General features: G+C 38.9%; 1 protein-coding gene across 4 annotated transcripts in view; it reads right to left on the bottom strand.

Moving 5' to 3' along the window:
* trpm7 (transient receptor potential cation channel, subfamily M, member 7) overlaps positions 1 to 26,350 on the bottom strand; it is a 49,091-nt gene that overhangs the window by 1,899 nt on the left and 20,842 nt on the right. Inside the window, exons 10-44 of one of the 4 annotated variants that reach the window (XM_081605006.1) lie at positions 25,780 to 25,852; positions 23,395 to 23,495; positions 22,898 to 23,032; positions 22,759 to 22,812; positions 22,535 to 22,675; positions 22,011 to 22,145; positions 21,631 to 21,908; positions 21,327 to 21,555; positions 20,037 to 20,192; positions 19,753 to 19,896; positions 17,958 to 18,086; positions 17,583 to 17,834; positions 16,164 to 16,338; positions 15,926 to 16,052; positions 14,917 to 15,095; positions 14,702 to 14,834; positions 12,909 to 13,699; positions 12,050 to 12,138; positions 10,695 to 10,785; positions 10,521 to 10,582; positions 10,405 to 10,442; positions 10,207 to 10,235; positions 9,490 to 9,543; positions 9,047 to 9,091; positions 8,856 to 8,921; positions 6,461 to 6,744; positions 6,172 to 6,254; positions 5,146 to 5,351; positions 5,004 to 5,055; positions 4,801 to 4,907; positions 2,369 to 4,202; positions 1,541 to 1,625; positions 912 to 1,029; positions 423 to 642; positions 107 to 201 (exon numbers count right to left, since the gene is read on the bottom strand). In XM_081605006.1, coding sequence (XP_081461132.1) covers positions 4,090 to 4,202; positions 4,801 to 4,907; positions 5,004 to 5,055; positions 5,146 to 5,351; positions 6,172 to 6,254; positions 6,461 to 6,744; positions 8,856 to 8,921; positions 9,047 to 9,091; positions 9,490 to 9,543; positions 10,207 to 10,235; positions 10,405 to 10,442; positions 10,521 to 10,582; positions 10,695 to 10,785; positions 12,050 to 12,138; positions 12,909 to 13,699; positions 14,702 to 14,834; positions 14,917 to 15,095; positions 15,926 to 16,052; positions 16,164 to 16,338; positions 17,583 to 17,834; positions 17,958 to 18,086; positions 19,753 to 19,896; positions 20,037 to 20,192; positions 21,327 to 21,555; positions 21,631 to 21,908; positions 22,011 to 22,145; positions 22,535 to 22,675; positions 22,759 to 22,812; positions 22,898 to 23,032; positions 23,395 to 23,495; positions 25,780 to 25,852 — 4,551 coding nt within the window. In that variant the 3' untranslated portion in view covers positions 107 to 201; positions 423 to 642; positions 912 to 1,029; positions 1,541 to 1,625; positions 2,369 to 4,089. Of the gene's footprint in view, positions 1 to 106; positions 202 to 422; positions 643 to 911; positions 1,030 to 1,540; positions 4,203 to 4,800; positions 4,908 to 5,003; positions 5,056 to 5,145; positions 5,352 to 6,171; positions 6,255 to 6,460; positions 6,745 to 8,855; positions 8,922 to 9,046; positions 9,092 to 9,489; positions 9,544 to 10,206; positions 10,236 to 10,404; positions 10,443 to 10,520; positions 10,583 to 10,694; positions 10,786 to 12,049; positions 12,139 to 12,908; positions 13,700 to 14,701; positions 14,835 to 14,916; positions 15,096 to 15,925; positions 16,053 to 16,163; positions 16,339 to 17,582; positions 17,835 to 17,957; positions 18,087 to 19,752; positions 19,897 to 20,036; positions 20,193 to 21,326; positions 21,556 to 21,630; positions 21,909 to 22,010; positions 22,146 to 22,534; positions 22,676 to 22,758; positions 22,813 to 22,897; positions 23,033 to 23,394; positions 23,496 to 25,779; positions 25,853 to 26,350 lie in introns of those variants that run through there. The other 3 variants (XM_008404786.3, XM_008404785.3, XM_081605007.1) reach the window with 3 other exon arrangements.

Here is a 26,350-nt window from a genome sequence, read left to right as displayed (position 1 = left end):
GAAACATTAACTTTAAAAAAATAATTAAAAAAATAAATATATATATATTTTTGTTTAATAGATATACTGTATATATATATATATAAAAACCAAAAGTTCAGAATACCTGTCCTCCCGGTGACTCCTTTTACCTTCACTCCAGGAATCTGCCGGAGAACGCCGGCTAGTTCCTGGTAGCGGTACGCATAACTTCAGTCTTTACTGCAACAGAAAACAGACAAGGTAACCAAATGAGAGCTATAGATAACCAGCCTCTCACTCTTGAGTTTCATAATTCTGCAAGCAGCTATACTGCAAAAGTGCACAGTATAAACCCCCCCCCCAAAAAACATTTTGATATTTGCAAATGAAAATGCAAAAGTACATGTGTTGAAAAAAGAGGAAGTGGGGGTAAAAAAAAAAACAAAAACAAAAAACCTTACCAGTACTCAATGGTCACCGTCTTCATGGTTTTGCAGAATAAGTTGTGATGAGCGCAGAGTTCTTGTGAACTCTCAGTGCTCAGCTTACAGGAATGAGATGTTCAGAGAAAAAACGTCACCCTATCAAACAGCTAAGCCACGCCTTGTGGGAGGCTGGAAAGCTGCCGTGCAACCTCACTCAGCTTTCACAGGCTGCCCAGACTCACAGAGCGTCTTTATTCTATGAAAACAGAAATCAGTTTCTTTAGTAGTGGCTTCGCTGCGAGGCTGGTGACTGTTCAGCCGCTTCTTCTGCGTAAAAACAACGCAGACAGAGAACTTGATAATTACACAGTCGTTTGTACATATTATTATGTACAAAATTAAAACATGCTAATCGGAATAGACTCAACATACATTATATTACTAATAGAAGTATGTCTCCAATTTTACACATATAATGGACCAATGCTTCAGTAAATCTATGGTTTATTCTAATTTATAACTAACCTAAAATCAGGGGGAGCAGAAATAGAGCGCGAGAGACCGATGTACAACTATGCAGTCAGCCCCACACCGTCTTCCTGTCCGGCCACTCTCAAATTAAGGCAGCTAGAGTCGATAAAGCCTTCAAAAGAAGAAAAAGAAAAAAAGTTGATAATATTTAGACTAACGGCAGATCACGGTTACAGCCTAACTTCTTCTGCAAAGATGCCAACAGCTGGCTAACGGTAGTTAGCATGATCGTTTCAGTCTATCGGTGGCTAACGGTAGTTAGCATCTAGGTTAGTTGCGGCTAACGGTTACTTATAATAAATACACATAAATAACTCAAAATAGAATATATGTTAATAAGGTACATATTAACAGAAAAACATATTCTATTACATTAACATATTTAACATTTACAGAAAAACTTCTCCATCCTCGCGACTCGGTTTGATAGGGCAGGTGATAACGTTTGAAGCCTCGTAAGGCTTGGAAGTCAATCTCTCGCTCATGCACCACTACTGCCATCTTTTGCCGTAAAATGGCATTGTACCAGAAATTACACCTGTTGCCCTCTGAATAAATGCATCGCTCCCAGTCAAAAAACAACCATTCAGAGTCAAGAGGAGGGCCTTAGAGCCGGAACTTACCCCAGGAAAACCATATATCCGCCATCATCGGTGGTCATGCTAACTAGCCTTAGCATTTGTGGCAGGGTATGTTGTGATGAACCAGCTGTATCACAGAATGAAAGTGAAGGGGAAAAAGGATTACAACATTCAGTTTTAAAAGGCTAACAGGAGTTTTAAAAATGATATATATACATATATATATATTATAAAGTGTGACTCATTGGGCCTCTTGTCTCTTTAGAAACTCCTGCTCTCAAACTCCCCTATCAAGAAGTCCTCCATTAAACTTCAACAATGTTTTTACCAGTGTTTTTACCAGAAATAACACATATAATGAGCATAGCATGTACGCAGTTCCACCAGTTGTTTGCTAATTGGTGCTGGCTAGTCTGAAGGAGCTGATTGGGAGAGGGCTACTCTGTGAGGTGGAAGCTCAGAAACTAGCAGAGTTCGGTCCACCGAGGCGTTTTGTACCGCTGAATGGTTGCCACGGGAGATTAAATAATTTCTCAAACATGCGTGACAGAATCAAGGCAACACTCCAGGTATATTCTTGTTGAGGGAATAAAATTATTACATGTTGAGCTCAAAAAAGTAAATTTTACATAATAGTGCCCCTTTAAAATCATCTAGTGAATGTAAGTAAAAGCTACACAACATAAACATAACACGTAGTAAAATGGAAAAAAAAAAAAACATTAAGGAGGTGTCTTAATAGTTCGTCAAGCGTGCCACAACTTGGCATGTCTTCACTCAGGCTGGCTGTCTACTCTATTTGACTGAGGTAAAGAAGCATCCCTTCTGACTTCAGAAAAGCAAACCTCGCACAACATATCCATCGCTGACCTTACAGAGGAGCACCTGCACATCCCAGCCCTTTCAGCGGCGAGTTATCACACAGGTGCGCCGGTGAACGATCTTGTCGGTGTATTCAGAGACTGCACAACAGAAGGTATTGTGTGTGTGGATTCCAATACAGGCAGTTAACGTCAAAAGATAGTGTGCAGAACAACAGAAGATCCATCGTCTTTCTCCAGCAAGCAATAAGTCTGAGAATTTCAAAAGCCCATTCATTCTCCCAAGCTTCTGACAAGGCTGTTTACTTGACCAACCTTGATCAAATTTGCTTAGTTGTAAAACAGGTCGTTAGACACCAAAATTCAATGAAAGCAGAAATTCCTTTTACGATTGTTAAGAGCTGTCCAATTTTGCTCTCTTATCAGCAACAAGCAGATGAGATACTCCAAGTTACCCAATCGTATTTTCATGCTTGAGCTCAGCGAAAGTGTGACATTACAATTCATTGATTCCTAAACGGGCATAATCTTGTAATTCTTTTAATTTTCTGTCACTGTTAAAATTCTTAGTTCAGTCAAAAAGCTTCTGTCCAACATTTTCTGAGTTATAAATCATGGATTAGTAGGTCAGACCTGAAAACAAAGAAATAAAAAGAAAAACAAAAATAGAAAAATCGGTACTGGCCAGAAAAAAGAAACAAACGTGATCGGTGCATCTATTTAAGTTTTTCGACTGCACTTGTTGAAACATAAATCCAAACACTGGCGGTTTGTTCCAGCAGTGTTTTAATGTGTTTTTTTGAAGCAGGAAAAATATCAATAAAGACAAAAATCTTTTTTGAGCTTTAGAAACAATGATGTTTGACATTTTATTTGTTTAAAATGATATTCAGTACAAAATGTATACAGTAATACCCTTGTGTTCGTCAGTTCCCCTGAATAAAATATTTCAATCTGTTGAGCTCATGCCACATATCTGTATCTATAAGATACACTGGATTGTAGTTTTTGCTCATATAATAGCTGATGACAAAGATATAGCAATAGTACCTCTGTAACAATAAAAACTAAAAAGGAAAATTCTGATGGACACACTTTCAATACAATAAAATTACATAAATTTTTTTCTGTAAAAGTTGCATTGCAATCTGCCCATAGTTTTTTTTAATCATTATTTTTTTTTACAAGAGTTTTAAATTCATGTATTTCTTATCATTAGCTAAAAAGACAAAAAAAAAGATACAAGTTTTTAAACATTAAAAAAAACGTGATCCGGTGGCAATCTGCGAAGTTGCAGCAACTCTCGTCTTAGCAGGTTGTCCTGTCTGAAGCTGCTGTAACAGATCTACAATGCACTTAATTTTGTTCGGTTTTCTTTTTTAAAATGCTTTTTTTGTTGGTGAAACAAGGCAACTTCTCAAACGTCTAAAATAAATAAAGCTTCCGCAATGATACTGTACCTGTTTATATATCCAGCTTACATATATGTACGTATACATGTACATATACGTTCAGAAACGTGTACAAAATGCTTTTAAAAATCCTCCCCTGGTGTCTAAAAACGGAACGATAGCAAATGTCTGCATGCACAAGAAACACAGCGGCAATTCTTCCAGTTCGTTGGCTTCTCCTTCCTGCTCCTTGGCTTTGATTTAAATAGATGGAGAAAAACAAACAAAGAAACAAAGAAAAAAAAAAAAACACAACTCTGTCGCCCCTCAAAAACACACACAAACACGCGGACACCCACACACAAAACTGTCTCACTGATCACAGCATCAGTCTCATTGATTGGCGGGAATCTTTGACTCCGCCCCCTGGGTTGGGCGGGTCCTCCTGTGGGAAGGTAGCCTTATCTGGTGTGTAGTCGTTCCTCTTTAGATCTGAAGAGGAAGAAAAGAAAAAAGAAAAACAAATATGATCAATGGCAGGTTAAAAGTCAAACAATACATCAACTTTGGTTGTTTCTCTGCGAAAGGTTTTCTGTCATGTTTGTGCAGCCGTTACACATTTTCCAACTTTTTTTATTTGGTCTCTGAAGCTTTTATTTATAGCAGTTAAAATAAGGTAAAATTTTAACCTTGTGAGAAAAAAAAAAAAAAGACTCTTTAACATAACAAAACAGCTTTTTAGGAAATAAGTGAAATTTTAGCGCAGAATAAAAAAGTAATTTGATATCTGTTATAAGAGAAATTTGGTAGAAGACTAAATTACATACATTAATTTAGTCTTCCATTAAAAGTTGTCACTTTTAATGGAAGTTTTAATACGACTTTGCATTAAAAGTGTCATTATTTACCGAATGTCACTTCATGACAACAGTCATAAATATTCACAAAGATTCCTTAATGCTCATAACAGGTGTTGCGTCATGTTTATAACAGTGTCATGTCAGTCTTATGCACCCCTTCAAATAAAGTGTTGCTAACAATTCCCAAATGAAATTAAGCAATCAATCAGCAGCTGGAAAGCTCGTCTCACCAGGAAGTTTGAGTTTCCTGCAGCAGGAGTTGCAGTGGTGTTTAGTCCGGAAGTTTCTGATGGCATCGTCTCCGAGGTTGGCAGGTCCGAATATCATGTCGTACGATCTGCAGCAGAGACAAAAGGACAAGTCAGCTCCTGAACTCTTGACTTGATCGGGATTAAATGAGAAAATGGCGACTCCATGTTGTGAGAAAGCTCACCCTTTCTCCCCGCTCTTAATGACAGACGGATCCGTCAGGATCTCCCCGACGCCTGCAAATGAAAGCAGCATTATAAGACACAAGAAACGGATAACTTTTTTAAAGAATAAATGTGGCATTGGCGCGCATACACGTGTCTTACCCTGCAGGTCGAGCACCAGCAGCTCTCCCCGGGTGTACTCGTACGTCCAGTGGCTGAAGGCCAGCATGGTCTCCTCCAGGAGGTTGGTGGGAACGATCTCGTCTCCGTTGTTGTTGTTGAACTTCCTGAACTCGCCGGTGATGCACTCTTCTATGGCAAACCACTGGCCAGCTGAGTGGCAGTACAGCAGGAACACCTCCAGAAACCTGAACACACAGAATGATGAGCGCGGTTGAAGACCGGTGATTGTTTGTAAAGGACAGGAACGGCAGCATCACCAGAACGGAAAACGTGTGATTACAACAGGACTGTTGGATGTTTTAATAATGACGACTAATGTGGTAAACAACTTCTTTCTTTTCTAAAATCTTAATGAGATAATGAGACTTGTTAAGAATTTTAGCCTTTCATCTACAATCATCCAAAGAAAATGTTCGACTGACAAGTCAAACCTATGGAAAATAACAGCCTGACGTTGATTACAGTCCTTTGTGGTATCATTAGTTTTTTTTTTTGGTTTTTTTTAAAGATAGGTAATCGGCCAGAAACTGGAGCACCTCTACCAAAAAAATATTTTTTTTCTGTCTATCCAGATGATGATGTACTGTTTGTCAAGAAAGAACTTCTGCACTTAGGAGTGTTTCTGTCCATATGTTAGCTTATTGGCATGGCGTGTTTAATGAATGATAAAAAAAAAAGTTTCTTGCTTCTGACTGGATTTCTCTATAGTTGTATAAAAATAAAATGGCACTACTGTTAGCAAGTTTTACTACCACTGAAAAATTGGAAAGCATTAGATGATTTGAGTGTAGAAACCAATGGTACAGACGGCGTCCGGTAAAAGGCTTCAGAAATGACATAACGCTAAAACAATGTACTATTGTACTACTGCAGGAACTGACATGGGGTTCCCCTTTCAGTGTCAGAGGTTAGACAAGCTACAAGAGGAGCGTTCTACACACTAAATAAATATGACCAGGAATGAATGAAAAATCAAGTTTCTAGGAACAGGACGTGATTGGTTACCTCGGGGAGTAAGGAATCGTCTTTGGCCTGATTTGATTGAAGGCAAACGTCAGCTTCTGAGCAGCTCGTTGCTGTTGAATTTCCTTGAGTGATGAGAGAAAAAGAAAAGTTGCTAAAAACCATAGGATGGTAAAACCATAAAAACCATTAGGGAAATGTAGTGAAACAGAAAACACTGAACTCAGATAAGCTGTTGTCAAGGTTTGGCATTTCTTGGATCTCTCCACTCTGGGGACACACCCAGACCTTTTACTGCAGAATAACACAAAGTAGATCTAAATATTCTCACCCTGAGACAAAGATGCAACACGGTCTCCTCCTTGTAGATGCTCTGCCACATCTGGACCACCTCAGGCAGGAAGGATTTGACTATGTAGAGGTGTCCAGGCTTCAGGATGTCATACTCTGACCAAGTGCAAAGGACCTTCAGAGCCCGTCGGAGTCCTCCGCCCATCTCCTCCTTGCTCAGAAACTCTATTTTGGCACAGAGGCCCCGCTGGGCCCAGGAGGACATGCTGTTGTTGATGGTGTTTGGGGAGCTCTCCTCCAGACGGTACACCGTCACCGGCTCCCCTGCGGCAACACAAAGCAGGATGTCAGAGCCACCGATTTGTGTGCAAATTATTTCTAGCTGCAAGTTTTAGAGTTTTTTCTCCAAGCGCTCATCTCAATAACTGCCAACCAAATGTCATTGCCTTTTAGGATGGGTTAAAATTTCACCCGACATTTTCCGCTTCCTCCACCCAGCGCAATTTTTGCCAACGTAATAGATACTAGGCTCACTGCCCGAGATTTTAACTTATCAGGTAAGATGTTTACACTACAAAGATGAACAAAAACTACAGGAACCAGGAAACGGATTAAACAAAGAGCTGAAATGCATAGCCTGCAAGCCATAAAAGGAAGGTCAATTAAAAAAAATAAAAAATAAAAGCAAAGAAAGAAAGGATAAAAAGGAAATGTTCTTTCCTACTACGAAACCAATCTGCTGACATCAGGAGAAGAAAAAAAAAAAGAAAAAAAAAAAAAAGAAGAAGATGATTACAAAGCAAAGTTCATTAGCATCTCGCAAACATGGAGAAGTCTGATTTTTACTTCATTTTAACCTGAATTAGAATCCTATTCTTCAGTGACTTGCAGTCAGGTATGGAGTAATTCTTAGCAAGAGACGTTTAATTTGGCTGCTGCTACCAGAATAATAGCCTACGCTCTAACGCCGCATGACGAGTTCTGCTTTGAAAATGTTAAAATTTAAGTAAAACGGCATTAATAATCAACGCAGAATATAATAAACTCCTTGTACGTATTTTGTAATAATTTCCGTCACAATATGCAAGAAAATAATTACATTTTACACCAATTGTTACAAAATGCACAGGCAACTCTTGTTAAAACAAAACAAAAAAAAAAAAAAACATTTAGGCGCATTTATAGCATTATGCTATAAATCACAGACAGTCGTTCTAATCAAAATAGTTCTAATAATCATGCTGTAGATGCTACCCATTTAAATGTTTGAAACTTTGGCCAATAAGTAACAGGTTTTGTTTTAGATTACACTTGTCCATGAAACAATGCAAATTATCTCGTTACTAAGAAGTAAACAAGTAGTTCATACACGTCTTTGTTCCTTCCCATGTCACGGGCTCCACAGTCAAAAGATTACAGAAAATGGAATGAGAAGTGGAAAAAAAAAAAGTTTCAAAATGATCCATAGAAAAACCATTTTAGTACAAAATCAATTAGAAAGAAAAAGAGAACTGCAACTTGCTTAAAAAAAAAAAGATGTGAATGCTCCGTATCAGTTTAGAACCGAGAACCTTTGCTCAAGTTTGCTGTTTTATTTTTAACTCGGTTACATTTAGACTAGAGGCGAGTGTCTCAGCAGAGTCATGATGCGGAGGTCAGCCGAGTTACGCTGCTTTGAATCGGAGACGGAAAATAGCTGCGGGTTTGGATACGACACAATAATAAACTCATTTTACAATCTTGCGGAACAATAAGGTGCACAGTTAGATTATGTTGTGTTCAAATACTAAAGAAGAGGAACAGATAAAGTGACAAGTCAAACTTGTTACTGAACTGTTAAACCGCCTACGTGTGACGTTTTTTGTACCTTGGTAAAAGACCTAAAAAGGCCAAACGCATAAAACCTTCTTTACGTAAAAAACAAAAAACATGCTGAATAATTACATTTTTCAGCACCTAAAATTTTCCCCAGGATTCCAGATATTTTCCTAATGAAAATATTTAGCTTTTCCAGATTAGCTTTATGAAACTATATATATTTTTACCTAACCTTTAAATGATCTGCATACTAAATGATTTTAAAAGGGTAGCACCATGACAATCACCGTTTGCCTCTACATGACTTAAGTTATTTTACTAATTAAAAAAAGAAAACCCATCACCCTTAGCCGTCAAAACATCACATCCTCATAGTCAAAACCAGCACTTCCTTTCAAAAGAAGAAGCAATCTAATTTTAAAGTCATAATAACTGTAAAAAAAAAGACAAAACATTAAAGGCAGCACCGACACTTTGCTCATTAACTGCGAAGCAAACGGCAGTGGGGGTAGAAGAGATCTCTTATCTGCCTTCATGCTTCCTCATTCTCAAACAGTTCGCTGGTTATTAATGAAGCCGTCAGAAAGGTGAGGACTGGTGCATTACTGTGTTTTCACCTCTAGGGGGCACAGGAGTGAAGGGGATGCTCTGAGACAGCCTCATCAAGTTGTTGCGCTCCACAGCTGGAGGAAGAAGAGTGAAAAGCAAAGACTTGCTCATTATTTACAGAAGTTACTAAAGTGAATGGATAACAAGTATTTATTATTAACAGAGTGGAAATGTTTGAACACCAGTGTAATCTCCTCACCAGAGTACTGATAGCTTTCCATAGGCTTGAACGGCGAGCCGATAGCTGAAGAAACAGAAATGAATGTCTCCAACTATACTTAGACTTCATTAAGCGTTCCGGCGTCAGCCACTAGATGGCCATACACAGTTAAAAACCAGGAACACAACTAAAACAGTTTGATGCAACAGGTAGTAATAGTAGTCGTTACAAATTTACATAGCATTCAAATTGTGTCATGTTACAAACACAAACTTCAAAGAATAGGAGGGATTTTATGCGACAGACCAACACATTTTGCATAACTGTAAAGTGGATGAAAAAAAACACAAAAAAACTGACATGATTGGCAGAAGTTTTTAAAGAAGTAAAAGTGTAATGTGAAAATAAGACCAGCTAATAAATATCTTTGGTTTAAATGAGGTCAACTAGTTTATCTTGTAGTGTCCATCAGTGAGACTCACAGTCCTTCCTGGCTCCGAGGTGGCTGTGGCGTGCCGTGTACAGGGAAACGGCAGCTGTAACCACACAAGAAGAGCAGCTAAGTAAAGGTCTCATTCAGGAAGAAAAAACAAACTATGGCCACAGTAAAGAGAAGGTTTGCATTAAATCAAAGATGTTTCTGGTATAAAACAATTGCTTTTGGATTGTGAAATGTGTTAAATCCAGCCTGAACTGTACAAACACCACAGATTCTACCCTGTCTCTTATTTCACCAAGGTTGAAATTTAGAGAACTTCACATTCAAAAGATCCTGAGAAAGGTAAATGACCAAAGCAGACATCTGATAATATCTGCATCGGTCCAGAAATATTGAAACAAACGTACATGTTTGACCAAAGTAATCAACCTATTCTTTTTGACAGATTCTTTATTATTTATTTTACTTTGGCTGTTATATCCCATAACTGCACTGTCCGAAAAATCAAAATCAAATTATTTTGTTTTACATGTTTGACCAAGCTCGTGAAAATGCTTAGCGCATTTAAGTGTGCTGTACTGGTGCAGAGTTAATACATTTCTGATTCAGTACATTTATGTTTTTTTTGTGGTTTTTTTTTAAAAAGAAAGGTTTTAAGTCAGTTATGTTTTCCTATATAGGATCGGTATTGGTCGATACCAATCCAGTAATATCTGTATCGGTAATCTAAAATATACTAAACAGCAACTCCAGTTCTTACCATTTAGTGTTTCTTCCTCAGGAGGTCTTCTGATCAACAGAGAGAGACAGAGAGAGCGAGAACTGATCAGAGAACCAGTCATCAGAACCCTGATTTAATCTGTCACCACTTTTACTTTATTGTGTCGGAGCATTTGTAAAGCTGTTTGTAGAAAGGTGATGTTTATATGTCAATAAGGAGCAGTGGAAGGACACTTACAGGGTGCTGGCTTGGGCTGATTTCACCTGAACCCTTTCCTGGTAGAGAAGCAACATGTTAATCAAACACAAGTCAACATGTTAACCTTTACACAAACGCACACAACAAGCTCTTACTAGTACTGCAGCTCTAGGGATGTCTTCAGCTGAAACTCTACTCCTGTCCTTCTTTGTCAGAGCTACACAAATACAATAAACCATCAGAAATCAGTTATGCTACACCATTGCTACTACTGAAGGGAGGACACTGAACTAGAAGATCTAATTTACAATTTCCTTTTCTGAACTTACTCGAGTCTGGATGAAGAAAAGCGGGGGTTCTGTCAAACTCTGTGAAGCCAGCGTAGGAGTTGACCGCTCGGATGAGACCATGACTTTCAACCTGTGACCGCAAGAGAGCAAGTGGAGACGCAGACAGAAAAAAAAAAAAAACTGAATGAGAAGATGAAGAAAATCTGATTGTCATGTAATCTGAGCAAAAAGCTGCATATGCAGGGATTGTTGGTCATATACAACACAACCAACATAATCCATATTGGTTCCAAAAGTGGCACATTTACCAAAGTTTGGAAACGTGTTCTCCTTCATCTCCCATGGTTGCCATTTTTATTTTGTACAATTAAATCAAAAACACAGACTTTAATCGAAGCGAACGAGGAGCAATTTGTGTTTTGTTTCTCATTTGTCCTTTCATTTCTCTAGTGGGGCGTGATATACGTTGCTTTTTGGAGATCTTTTAATCATTGTCAGGCTATACAGATTGCATTTTATTATCAAATAAGGCCAGGTTGGTTTGGACAGCTTTAATTTTTTTATTTAATACAATTTAATTTACTTCGGTCATCTTTATATTAAAATGTAGTTGACGACTTTAAAAGTATAACAAACAAAAAAACCAGAAGAAATATGAAAGACAACACTATTTACAGATGCTTCACTGTGAAGTCATTTACAAATGCTACTCAAATGCTAAAGCAACTGCATTATTTAACCTCATGCTACGCTATGCAGAAGCTTTGTCTGCATTGAAGAAGATACAGTGATCTCCATATAATGAACCTACTTTCTGATTAATGAAGCTTACCACAAAAACATCCTGCAACATGGAGCTTCACAACAATGTGAATTAATCAACTTTATTCTTCTTCTACTGTCAGGGCTGCCACTAACAATTATTTTAGTAACTGATTAAGTGATTATTCTAATTATTAATCGATTAATTGGATAAAACTGGCAATTTTTTTATTAAACTACTTAAGACTTTCCTATACAATATTAGAAATGCATTAAAAAGTGGAAATAAATAATTAAATTCCTTTTTAAAATAAAAAAAACATTTTATTGAATACATAAACAGCATTCCTTTAGTGGATTTGAACTGATAATCGGATTGTATATGTATTTTGTACAATTCTTCTCTGAATATATTTTTCATTTTCGGCAAATGGCCTGTTTTGAGTCAGTTAGCAATTAATTGATTACTAAATTAGTTGATTATTTCCAATAATAGATTCATCACAATTATTGTTTCAGCCGCAATTGTTATTGTACCATGCCATCGTATGACCAATCATATCCAAATATTAGTCAAAATGAAATCCCTGCTCAATATTCCTGTAAAAATGTAAAAATTACAACATACACACCTGTGATCTGGTTGGTGTGGCCGGGCTTTGCTGTCTGCTGGAGGTCTCTTTGGGCATAGAGTGTTGCATAGCCAAGTTGTCTTTATGTCCTGAGTCCAAATAGGAGATTAGTTCAACTTGAGAGCAGCAACAAATACCAAATGTTCTCTGATAATGGTGAAGTAATCTAAGCTTCAGTATCAGACTTCTTCCTGTAACCTCCACATGACTTACATTCACCACAAAATATAACATGATTACATAAATTGCTCTTCAAAAACAAACTTGATCAAAAAACAAACTGATGTTGAGTGAAATTTGGCCACACCCAGGAACATACATGCAAGTCACTCACAGTAGACAGAGGAAAAGAAAGAGCAGGTAAAGAAGCCCCAGCACCCGGCAGATGCATCCCATAAGCTCAGACTGAAACTCAAACCTCTCATGTTTAGCTTTCTTGCGGTTTTCTTCTCGTCTCGTTGACCTTCTGACCCGTTTCGAGTGTTGCGGACAGAAGCTGGCCGTCCTGGAGGATCACATTCCCTCCTCTTCCGTCTGTGGGGTCGTTTGGGCACCGCAGCAGGAGGCTGGACACCGTTTCCAAGGTCGCGATACAATGACAGCGATGCCTCTAGAGCTTCAGTTTGTGGAGACCTTCTAGCAGATCGGCCCTCTTCATCGCTGAACGCTTCGTTTACATAACCCTCACTAACACCCCCCCGCATCACCCCCTTTGGGTTCTGAGGCTTTACAGCGCTAGCAAGCAGGCAGGCAGGCTGAATGAAGTTTGACTCATTGGAGAGAACAACTACAGTCGGATACAAACACACACACTTCTCCTCCTCCTCGACAGCAGGCAGAGCTTCGTTTCTGTACTCACCTACAAACGCCCCGAACTCTACAGAGGTGGCGTCTGGCTGGGGCGGCTGCTGGTAAAACCCGTCCTGGGCGAGGTCGGGGTGGCTGGCCCCACTAGGCTGAGAGGGGGTGCTGCTGATGCGGAACTGGGCACTGAGGGCCGGCACGTTGGGCAGGCTGGATGGCGAGTCGGAAAGGCGCAGCTCTTGCGGACGGGTTAGTTTGCTTTGGGTGAGAGAGTGGCCTTGGTGACGGCGCTCCGGAGGGGAGGTGGGCGAGGCGCTCGGCACGAATGCGATGGCGCCCGTGCTGCCGGAGGAACCAGCCTCTGCAGCAAAGTGTTCCTGCCCGAATAAGCTCCTCTTCTCCGGACTTGGCGCCGTGCTTGCTCCGGGGTCCGGCCCCGGCTCTGTTCTTGAACTGTGCCCCAATCTCTGACGGATTTGCATCCCGCCGTCTCCTCCTGCGTTGACTCCGAAAAGGGAATCCGCGATGTTGGTGCCCGCTTGGGGAAACGAAGGGCCGAAGTAGGCCCTGACGCTGTGCTTGCCTATCGCCGATGATTTGGAGTCTGCTGGCATGTGGGCGATGCTGGGGACCACGTTCTTGGACAAACTGAGCTCCCTGGTGATCTGCGTGTGGACCTTGCTGGCCTCGGACGCCCTCTGAGCGGTCAGCGTTTTCAGAGTGTCCACGGTCAGAGCAGACAGGTCCTGCAGGTGGCCGATCTGCGAATCCAGCGTGTGCAAGGAGCGTTTTATAAAGTTCACCTTGTTCCCGACCTCCTTCAGTTGCAAACACATCGTCTCAACTCTGGAAACAAGACAGGAGAGCCACCGTTGGTAACAAAACAAACTTGGCCAACGAGGTAAAAACACAAAATATTAGCAGTACAAAAAAAGTAGAGAGAATTTATTAGAGTTTACTGTAGCACGGCATTACGATTTAATATGAATATTTTAGTCATCAGAAGTAGACTCAAAATGACCTATTTTCAATTCAATTGAACAACATCGCCCCCCCGATGTGGCTCAGTGGGAAGAGTGGTCTTGCAATCAGACCGTTGTAGGTTCAATTCCAGACTCTTCCTGTCACATGTCAACCTCGTCAGTCAAAATGATTGAAAAAGTCCTATATTATTATTTCAGTCTGTTTACCATTTACTTCAATTATCCCAAAAAGGAAACTAAATGTTGTCGCAACTTGTATCAAGTTGCGACAACATTTAGTTGTTTTGGATTAAGATGCTTTCTCTTCCTTTAGTGTAAAAGAAAAGAAAAAGAAAATTCTAAATTCAATTCATTCTAAAGAAAAATCTTTAGAATGAACCTATTTAATCCAATTAATCATCAGAATAATTAATACAGATAATTGCTTACTAAACTAATCGTTAGCTGCAGCCCCAGTTCGTAAGCTAATCCAGGTAATTTGCTTTTCTGCTTTTTAAATCTCTGTCTGGCCACTTGGTTATAATTTTGAGACGGGTAAGAGACTCTTCCTCCTTCTCTCTTTGCTCTTTAGTTCTGCTTTGTAACCATGAATTTTAATTTTCAGCTCTCTGGGGATTTAGGGTTCATCATTCAGGTTATTTTTTGACCTACTGAGATGCTGATGAGCTACTTGCAGTTGTAAAAACAATTTCTTATTGCCACCATTACACACAAAAACAAACTAACAATTGCTAGCATGAGATCAGAAATTCGCCATGTATTTTTAATAAGTGCGTCTAAAAACATTATGTGAACTTTTATGCATCATGTATTGTGAAAAATAAACACATAATATTCATCCTCCGACTGCCTAAGTCAGCCTCACCTTTCAGAGGTAAGACGAATGCGCTCTTCGCTGCCCGAGTGAAACTGATCATTCCTTTCGTGAAAGTACGTCTCCACACACTGCTCCTCAAAGTCATGAAGTTTCTTCTGGTCGTCCTCAGTGAGAAACAGCTCTGCGAAAAATAAAAACCAAAGGTTTTAATAAGTAAAATGACATATATTGGTTTATTTCTTTTCCAGAAACAAGATCCTTACTTGGTCCGTAGGTGCTCTCCTTCTTCCTCTTTCTGCACAGGCAGAAGAGTGAGTATATATGGCACAGGAGGATGAAGGGCGGCGGGAGGACAGGCTTCTCGTGGTAAGCCATAATGAAGTGATAGCGCTGGTACTTCCACACCAGATTGGAAATGGACTTTACTTGTATATATACATTGCTGCAAAGCAAAGAGCACATTATAATCAGAGGTCATGTTAACGGAATATTTTCCGTTATATGACCCCCCTTTTTTTTTTTTTAAATGACGAGAAAATTTGAAGGCTGTTGGTCATTTGACAGGTTATAATTGACTGGTGTACATGGGCAGACATGATAGACTTTACGCGGTAACACTTTATTTGAAGGGGGGTGAATAAGACTGACATGACACTTTTCTAAACATGACATAACACCTGTCATGAACATGAATAAGCCTTCATGAATATTTATGACTGTTGTTTGGTAAATTATGGCATTTTTAATACAAAGTTTGACATTATTCAAAATGTCTTTGTTATGACAACTTGACATTAACCAATAAATCATTACTGTTTAAACTTTGCCTTTAATAACATAAAGTTACCTAATTTTTAAAGTACAATCAGTAATACTTTTATTACAAATTTATATCAGTAATGATTTCTATGGAGGAAAAGTTAGATGCATTATCTGCTTCATCTGTGATAGGATCTGGATTCAGGTTCAACTAGGTAAATATTAACTAAAGCACATAAAAATGGAGCCAAATAGCCTTATGTTAATTTGATTGTAATGTGACGGGTAAAAATAGAACATGACCGATTTTCTTTTAATGCTGTCGGTCAAAATGACAGGTAACAAAAAAAAGTCTAGCGCGACCTCTGATTACAATAACCTTGAATCTAATAGTGTTTGAACACCTCGCACTGCCCCCGTTACCAGGAATGGAAACAATCCAAATAAAACAGCAAGGAGCTCACTATGAAAAGTCAACTACGTTATTCATTTATGAAAACACTTTGCACTCACTTAAAGAAGGCAATAAGGAGGTTGACCATCAGTATGTACTGTACAAAGAGGTAGACTGCTTGCAGGAAAGGCGTGAGCCACACTATGGTTGAACACAGGTTCTTGACTTCGCTGTTATTGGCACATGCTGTGAAGAGGAGAAGCCAGTTACAACGACAAGTTACGCGCTGAATAAGCTGACAAGAACTTGAGAAGTTAGGTAACCATCTCCCCTCCCCCCAACATAGTCGATGCTTACCATCAATTTCATAGGCATACACTTCTCCGTACATCATCCAGTACGGCTGGAAAACCACATCTTTGGCCAGAGTCCAGCTGGGCTCCTCGTTGGGGTATAGAATAGCTTTTCTCGGGACGCCGTAGCTCAGCAGTACAATGGCCATTATTACCACAATATAAAACATGTTGGCAACCTGAAAGACATGCCAAAGTAGTAAATGCAACATGAGACCAACGTCAACTGGTATATTATTCTTAGTTTAAAGTCCATCAACTTTAGATGTAAATGCAATCAGGAGCATTCACTTTATCAGCTTTAGCATGTTGGCCACGAAAAACAGACATTATTTAGGGCAGTAAAAGCCAAATGTACTACAGACGAGGGCTTGATATGGATGAGAAACATATCACGATATATGCGTTTCATGTCAGTGGATGATTATCGACTCCTTTTTTGATTTAAATATTTGAAATACAGCCAAACCTGCTGTTGTTTTTCATTTTAAGGCAGTTATGAGGCACGGAGGCAAAACTTGAAACGGCTGCTGCGCAAGTTGCTCAAAAGGTTGTTGCTAGGTAACAAAAGGGCTAGTGAGTTAGTTAGTGCCACAAACCTGGCTTATCCCACTGTGAGCAGCTAATCTTTCCTCTGCCTACATCTCCCAGAATGCTCTGAATCGGAGTTCAGTGAATATTTTATATATTGAATATTCTATCAAATCCATTATCTATAGATATTGATCATATGTCTATTGATATACATCGTTAGTCATTTATTCTCCAGCCATAGTACAGAAATAAAATTTGCTGTGAAAATTTTATTTCACAGCAATTGGAAAACAATATCCAACCAAATGTTGCATCCAAGTAGTTGTTTGCTATGGTGATATTGCATACATTAATACTGCCTGACAATTATGATGCAATATACTGTATTCAGCAGGCCTGTCAACATAAATTTTGCTGGATGATAAATTGCCCCAGTAATTATTGCGATAAACGATAACATTGCTGTTTTGAGACCATTTCCAGATAATATATTGACAATGGCATAATAATGCCAATTTAAACAAACTTCAATTTTGAAAACAGCACTGGAAGATATTTTAAATATTCAAAACATGACAAAACAATTAATAAAAGGGAAATAAAAACCCACTTAGAACCAATACCATGAACAGAACAGATGATAAAATTTAAAAATATTAATAATCAGATTAGAAATTAACAAGATCATTTTGGTTTGTCATGAGATTAATTGCTTATTATGAAAAGATTTGGGCTACTTTTAATGGGGGTTTATCTCATTTTTTTTCTTTTGCTTGGGTAGAAAAGCCAAAAATGTTAAATACCTGCTCTACACAAATGAAAGCTTATTATTGCAATAACGCTTTTCATGCTGAACTAAGGTTTCAAATGTCCAAACGAATGTGCTCACCATTTTAGCGATCATCATGACGTACGGCCCAGCTTGCTGGTTCACGGCCAGGTAGTCCAGGAGTCGGACATACCAGAAGATGATGTTGAGGCAGTAGACTGTCCGCCCAGGGATGAAGGTGGGCTCTCCACCCAGTCTCAGTCCGAAACCGATAAAGAACGTAACGATGGCCAGGAAGTCGGACACATTGAAATATTCGCTGAACCACACCTTTATTTTTTGGCTTATTTTGCCCGCTTCAGACATAAACATCTGAAAAACACAAAAGGGAAACAACTTCTCAACAAAAGCTCCTAAACAGTCAGACTGGTGTGTTGCTGAAATATGAAGTCTTTGTATGATGACTGCAACGGTGCACGCTTTTGTTCCACAAACCTCGCGGATTTTCTCGATAGCGGAGGTGAAGATGTAGAGGATGACCACCCATTCTAGAGGAGAAGGAAGGTCGCTCATTTTCACCAGGACCACATACGTGTACAACATCAAGTAGATCAGGTAGAAAAGCTGAAACGAAGGAAGCAAAGGGACGCAAATAAAACAGAAGAACGTTTAAACGGGAAATAAGGCAACAAAAAGGTGATAAGACTTGTGACAGGAAATTAGTTGATCTTTTACATATAATTTGATGAATGTGTCAACAAAAACTTTCCTCTTCTCATTGAAATGTCTCATATAGATTCTCTAACAGGAAAAAAAAGCCCAATGAAAGCAGCAAATACTCTAGTTTTACTGATAATTGTGGTCTCAAAACTCAGCATAGGGACTATTTTATTGAACTGCAAAGGGAGACTTGTCAATGTTTTAACCCTTCAGTAGTTTACTAGAATTTTCACCACAGCTTTTATCAAAACTACAAAGACAGCACATTTAGCAGAATAAAACTGTTTTGAGGGATTGTTAATCTTTGTCTTAAACTGGCAAAAAAAAAAGAAAAATCAGCTTAAAGGCAAGAGAGTAGAGGTTACTCATATATTAATTTCAAATTTTACAATAGTGAACTTCATTAAAACAAAAATATTTAAGTCATATTTAAATGACTTAAATATTTAACCTGTTAGTGTAAAAAAAAAAAAAAAAAAAAAAGCTTCTTGACTTGCCCTCTAGTGGCCAAAACACTAATTGCAGATTTTTAAAAACATTTGAAACTGATCAGAAGAACAAAAATGTACAAAGTAAATTTGCTATAAAATTGTGTTAATTCTTAGCCAAAATGTTACTACATATTTGTGTAAATTAGTGGATTTTAGACTGAATCCACTGTATGGCAACCAGAATCAAACTGGATCTTTTTAACTGAATATTATTGGATTCTTTTGATATACTTCTGCAAAACTGAACATGAAGTGGACCTGTTTGTGTTGTAAAATGCCTTGAGATGACATTTGTTGGGAATTGATGCAACAAGAATAAATTGAACTGAACTGAATCTTGTGAAGTGAATTCAAAGGATCAGAATTTCATTTGAATGTAATTCCGCGTGTGTAAAAAAAAAAAATCATTGTTCATTTTGCTCATTTCCTTTGCTATAATTTGAAGTCCTGGCTCACCAAGTCACAGTTTGGGTATATCAAAGTGCAGACTGTGGGGAAAAAAAAAAATCTGTCAACCTCGTTTTTCCTCTTTGACCAGGTCCACGGTTTTTAAAGCAGCTGAACCTTGACGTGTGAGGCTTGAAGTGATGGAAAAATCAGTCACTCTCCCACCGGTGACACATAAGTCAATGGTGTAGAGTTGGTGCTGGCATCGGGATGGAAGCAGGTACAGCTGATGTAGATAAGAGTAGGCTGAGGCTGTATTATGTCGGCCAGCGTTCAGCGATCTTATCGACGCCTCTCAAACTTGAACAACCTGAAAAACTGCCCATGTTTGCAGATAAAACCGGCCGCGTTGGATCCCAGGCTCCAGGGAAACAGCTCCAGGCTATAAATAGCCCCAGGTGGGAAAAGACGAGGTGAATGTGCGGAATCCTACTTATAGAGGATTGTGTTCACACGTAATGAGCCGACTGATTACTCTTTTGTTTTCGCAACATGACAAAAACGGCTGCACCCTACAAGTGAGTGAAACCTGCCAAAATTCTGACATTTGACATGCAGGAGGATGTGTTACGGATTAAAAAGTCACACACACAAACAAAAAAGCAGTAAATGTCTTTGTATTCATTTCGTACCGTATTGGACCAAAACTTGACAATGGGAGCGTGGTAGAAGGCGTAGATCTTCCTCGTTAAAGGCAGCTTTCTGGAGCGGACTTGTTTTTCCATGTCGTTTTTCACCTCCAGGTGCTCGTGGGTTCTGGCTTCCTTGAAGACATCCTGTGCAAAAGGTTAGAGAGGCCGCGTTGGACGACCATTCAAGTGACAGAACAGCATTTCATTCAAATCTGCAAAAATCTGGATTGGTTTTTGCCGTTGAGGAAACCTGCAGCAGACAAATCATGAGGAGCAAATCCTACCATCTGGATGTCTTCGGTCATGTGCTGAAAGTTGTGTTCGCTGTCCTCCATGGTCATCTGGTGGTCGTCCTGACTCTGAGGGATGTGAGCCATCTCTGCTTTGGATTTGTACTCCAGAAGCAGGATGGCAGGAGGCACCAAGATGCTCAGAATCACCTGCAGGATACACACTCATGTGGGTGGCTGCTGCTAGATTTGTCAGCATCAACTATGCACACTTGCTTCTGGATAAAGAGCATCATTAAAGAAAGTGTTTTGTTTTGGTTTTAAAGGGAACTTCATCCATTATAATGATTACAGATTTCATCATTTTGGCGTTGAGCTAATGAGTCCAACATGCTGTTTTCCAGAAAACGGCATGTTTTCACGCCAACACCCTTGTTTCGAATGAATATACTTTGAGAACATTTCTGTATTTTTTTAATGGTCTAATACTAAAGTTCAGTTTTTTTTTTCTTTAGCTGTAATGATCAGTTAAATTTACAGAAATAAAAACTTAATATTGTGAACATAATAAATGTAGATATGAGCTTCCTATGTCTAACTCAATTACTGTAATGAACTGATAAAAATCCTAATTAGGCTGCAACCAATTATTATTTTTAGTAAATCAATTATTTAAATCAAATAAAACTACTGGCACATTTTGCAAATTTTTCATTTAGCCAGCTTACACCATTAAAAATACATTATAAAATACAATAAATCAATTCAGTTCAATTTTGTAAATGCAAAATTTACATATTTTTGTACACTTTTGGTGTAATCACTGCTCTGTGGGAGTATTCTTCCAGCAATTGTCATTTATTTTAAAAGTCTGTATGCTCCAGTTCACAATTGATCAATTACTAAATTAGTTGTCAATTATTTTGACAATTGATTAATCCGATTTATCGATTCAGCACTGACTTATTGAGATTTGCACATTTCTTTACTGACAGGAAAACTAAAAGGCAACCAGATCCGCTTTTGCGAATAAACTTGACTAATTTGATTGACCATCAGTATGCAAGTAGTTTTTGAAATAGACATTACATTGACCACTTATAACATGGATTTATGAATTATTTGTGTATAAATACTCATTCAAATGACTATAAAAGGTCATCATAAAAAAAGCATCATAAATGATGCTTTTCATCATTAACTACAATACCAACTAGTGTTCAACAACAACATTAATGAGCAATAATAATAATAATAGTTCAATGTAAGGTGCAGGTTTCCCACTATAAGTCCACCCAGCCTTCTGCTTGCAACCAAAAATAAAGATCTAGATGGAGCATGAACCTTGTACCAGGAGTTCTTGCGCATGTTCAGCCGTCCCATCCACATGTCTGACAGCAGCATCTGGGTGCAGGTGTGAGCAACAAACGGCCGCAGGTGGGAGGAGACGGCCAGCTTCAGACACGTGGAGTTGCTCCAGTTCTTCAGCTCGTATGTCAGCAGCTTCATGGCCATGGTCTCATCCTGCCTGAACGACTGCTCCAGCAGGTCCACCGCCAGGGTCCCGAACTCGCTGAAACGCGCCATGGAAGTTTGTTAATGCGGGAATATCGTCTGATGAAAAATGTTGAGTGTTAGGCGACCTCACTTGGAGTACTCTTTGAGTTCCTCGGAGGTGTCGTCCACCACATCGCTCTTCTTTGCCTCGTAGCTCATAGAGCGGCAGAGTTTGCAAGCCACCAGCGCCTTGGCCATGTTCTCCTCGCCGTGCTGCCAGAAGAAGAGAGACATCTTCTGCCTCTTCATGAGCACGGCCCAAACTAAGAGCTCGTTGAAAGGGTAGGGGAAGCGGCGGGTCTCCGGGTCGTCAATGTCCACGATCTCCTCCTTGCTTCTTTTCTTGTTCTGCTCAGCAGTACTCTCCAGCTGAGGAGAAAGGCAAGGCTTTAGCGGTGTTTTCATCGAACTAGAAAGACTGAAAACCTTTTTATTTTCAGGAACATGTTTGGAAAAAGCCTCGGGGTTTACCTTGGGCTTGTATGGCTGCGCCGTCTTGATGAAGTGATTGTGTCTCGTCTTCTCCTTCTTGTCGGCCTGCATGCTGAAAGTCTCGTGATTCTTTCTCAGATGAGAGCCGGGACCCGCGGTGTGGCGTCCAGACCTCTGTGCAAAACACAAATATTACCAGAGTCCCTTTTCTCCACATTAATTAACTAATTAATGATGTCTGCAAACCTTAATAAATAACCTTGTATATGGTTGATAGAATTATTTTTGCTCTCTTCTCCACAATTTATCCCAGGACAGCATAAATAAAAAGCAGTATTTTAGATGACTAAATCCAGGAGATTTTAGCGGTACAACTGAATGCTAATTTAGCTAATGTACTGAAGTCACCCATTTGATGAGTTAGATAGTTACCAAGCCCTACACTGTATTGTTCATGTTAATATTACTGCAACGAATGACAACAATGTAATAAAAGACAATACTTCTCTTGAAAAGTTATATCTAGCAGGTCAGAACCAGAATTAGCTTCTCTTTTCACCCACCCTATTGTTGCCGTGGAGATTGTTGTAAATGATTCTGAAGCGCTTCCTGGTGTAGTTGCACCTGTAAGTCCCGCCCATCAGGAACTCGATGACCAGGCCCACATCGATCAAAGTGATTTTATAGTTTGGGGGAAGATTACTCTGCAATACGGAAACCACAAAATGTTAGCAAAGTCCCGCTTCACATCAACCGATCGAAGCCATAAGGAGCCCTGAACAACTACCTGTTTAACGTCTCTGATCAGGTGGAGGAGAGTTGGGTTGTTGGGAGGTTGTTTCTGGAAAAAAGATTAGATTTAATAAATAAAAACTACTTATGGGTTCTTATTTATTGATGAAGTAGGGCACGTTTCCCAAGGCTACCGTGTTGTAGAGCTCCTCCAGCCGACTGATGGTGAGGAATCGGTGCATGCTGACGCCGTTTTCTATGAGCAACTTCACAAAGTCCACCCTGTCCATGACGAGAGCGTCCAGCATGGCTTGCTCCAAAGAGCTCACCTACAAACACAAACAAAAATCAGTTATGAAATGTATTTTTATAGCAAAACAGTATTTAGAAAACAAAAAATATTGGAAAAAAAAAAAAAAAAAGAAAAGCAAAATAAATATCCATCCTCTCATTTACGCAAGACTCCAGTTTTAAAATAAACACAGGCCTGCAGAGTCGCTTATGAAGACAAATGTAACGGGGTTCAAGTTACAGTCAAGACAAGCAGTTCCTGGCAGCCTGCCCTACAAACCGCAGCCAGCGGGGACTCTGAGGTCGTTCTGGGTGAGTCCGAAGGTTTTTAGCTGAGCAAACATCCCTGGGAGCCGTGGCTCCTTCTCTCACACACATGCAAACAAATCCATAGACATACCAGAAGCTGCTGTCCGTACACAAACACGTGATTCTTGGCAATGTCTACGCGGTCCCAGGCCAAAGTCAGGACCAGCTGATCGAAGGCAGACGCGTTTGTGCCTGAAACACACAGGTCCGCTCATTAAGCAGCTCATAAATGCATTTGCTTGAAAACAGGTGATGAAATATGAACTGTGTTTTTAGTTAGGCAGCTGGAAAGGCATAATACAGTCACTTGACCACAAAGAGCAACAGATTAGATGAGCTAAATCCAAGAGAGCTGATCTCTTTCATGTGATCGGCTTTGTAAGTCGTCCAACTGAAATCACCATTAGGACAAGTCATCACTGACGTCAATTTTTATAGCTAACTGAGAGGGATATGTTGTTTTTGCATTTGTAAAAATCTTTTTCATTTAAATTGGCGTATGCAGGGAGAAGCTCTGCATATTTTTTCTTTTAATTTACAAAGCTAAGGACACTGGAGCTTGAAACTATAGACGAGTTGGGCCTGGAAGGAGCGAACAGTAACATTTCATAGTGAATTGTCACCTGAACCTAAAGACACGATGGGCCATCAATAAACAGGCTGAAGAGAGTTGAAGTTTTCCCTGAATAAATGCTTCAATCACTTAAATAAGCATAAAGTTGATAGATAAAATAGGGTTGAAACGATTAATCGGGTTAATTGTAATTAATCATTTATTGAAATAATCGTCAACTAAATTAGTCATCAAATAATCGTTATCTGAAGTATATAAACTAAAAAAAAAAAATAAAAAAAAAAAGACTATTTGATAAAAGAATGTCCTCAGAGCAGCCAATAAGCCAAATTACATTTTGTATTTAAGAAAAAATAAATCAATAAATAAAAAAACCTTCTTTGGTCTGTAAATATGATCTATCCAGAAAGATTCTAGTGGCGTTTTAAACCTCATCTTGATTCAAATTCTGTATAATAAAATAATAATGGTATTGAACTCCTTCTAGGCTACTTTTGCTGTCCAACTATTAATACTTTAATCCAAAAAATAGTCAACACCACAATGATGTTAAGCCAAGCAGAAAGCTTGACTTACATGTATTCTTTTTATTGCAAAATGATCAAGCTATATTATTGTATTTTAGGCAATAAAATTGGTATTTTTATTTTTTCCACTCAATTTTATTTAGAAACATGAAACATTTCATCTGTTCACAAAGAGTGGTATAATCTTTTACAATCCTCTTTTCAGTTCGTTGTATTATTCTAGATGGCACACCCCTTCATGTGATTATGGCATTTTTATTTTTAAAAGAATATGGATTATTTTTATTTTCTTATGCATTTCTAATATTGTATAAAATGATCTCAAGTAGTCAAATGAAAAAAAATCTACAGAATGTGCCCTTTTCATTATTTGATTAATCGTCAGAATAACTGATCACTTAAATAATCGTTAGCTACATCTCTTCAGATAAAATCCGTCTATTTCTTATGTTTATTAGGAACATTTGGGCCTAAATAACACCATTTACAGTTACTTTTTTTATTCTTTAAAAGTTTCTCCATTTTGTATCGGCAGGTTTAAAAAAAAAATTTGTGAAAAAAATTTCACAAAAAAATTTTTTTTGTGAAATTTGTTGTAGATCAGACATCTACAACAGCATAGATGTCTGATTTAATCATAAAATAACATGATTAGCAGCTCCAGTAAACATAATTCTCTATCTGGATGCCAAATTACAATTTCAATAGAAATGTAAAATTGTTTGGCAAGCTTTGCATCTTGTATATGTATTGTTGCTTCTCCCTTTTCTAATTTTAAAGAGCAATCTGTTTACCGTAGTGGTAAACAGAAAAGCTTTGTGTTTTCTCTAATGACTTTAAAAGCTTTGAATATTTTGAGGTCTTTTTAAAACAATAGAATTTTATTGAACAAAGGCGACTGCACCTTCGAAAAAGACATTTTGTGCATGACTGGATGTCTTGAATGTCTAAACTGGTTTCCCTGAATTGTTAAGTAGTTAAAGGCAAATATTCCAGTCTTAGCAGGGATGACCTGGAATGAGGGTGAACGAGCCGCAAAAATGCGCTCCAAGGAATTCGCTCCTCCCTCGTTGCAGTAAAGTAGATTCCCTGCATCTCCAACGCAAAAAGTGAAAGACATGAGACTCAGAAACCGTTGGAACGGGGAGTTCATGTGAATGTGAGCAACCTGATCTCATCAAGAGCACAAAGGGAAGGGCACAGAGGGGGAACTGTGTTCTCAAAGCATATCCATATCAGAATGAAAACAGAGAAAAAAGGCAATATTAAACTCAAAATACCAAAAAAAAACGTAGGACTTCATCTAATCTATTCCTCCTCTTTTATTAGACGAGCCGAAGAACATGGTGGTTTAGTAAGCAGCCGTTTCACAAACCTTGGAGCAAGGCCCTCAGAATAGCTACGTCAATGTCTTGGTGTTCCTCAGAGCTGATGTGAAACACGGTGATCTGTTGACCAAGAAACAAGATCGGATCATTACCAGGTTCCCACACGCCGTGCCCAGATGTTTCCACTTATTTCACCCAGGCATCCATTTGTACTGCTAACACCGGGGTCCTCGGCTGCCATCAGCGACGCTGTGAGCGTTACTATACACTGCTGAAACACTAAATTAACCAAGTATTGATCTAGATCAGGGGTCACCAACTCCAGTCCTGCAACTTTTAGATTCACCTCTGCTCCAAAATGTCTGAATTTCCTCACCAGCATTCATTCCTCTCTGCAATAGGCTGGAAATGAGCAGTTTATTTGATCCAGGTGTGTTTGAGCAGAGACACATCTAAAAGTTGCAGGACGGTAGCCCTCGAGGACTGGAGTTGGTGACCCCTGGTCTAGATTCTAGTGCAAACGTCTTAAGAAAAGAAAAAAGAAATAGAAGCTTGTTTTGAGTCAATGACTCCTCAATACTGATGAAAAAGTGCTTGCTATAAGTGAAATAATCTGCC

This window comes from Poecilia reticulata, chromosome 3 (assembly GCF_904066995.2).
Source record: "Poecilia reticulata chromosome 3, P_reticulata-male-v2, whole genome shotgun sequence".
Classification (NCBI taxonomy): domain Eukaryota; kingdom Metazoa; phylum Chordata; class Actinopteri; order Cyprinodontiformes; family Poeciliidae; genus Poecilia; species Poecilia reticulata.
Note: the sequence above shows the minus strand (reverse complement) of the source record. Positions and strands in the feature narration are given on the sequence as shown.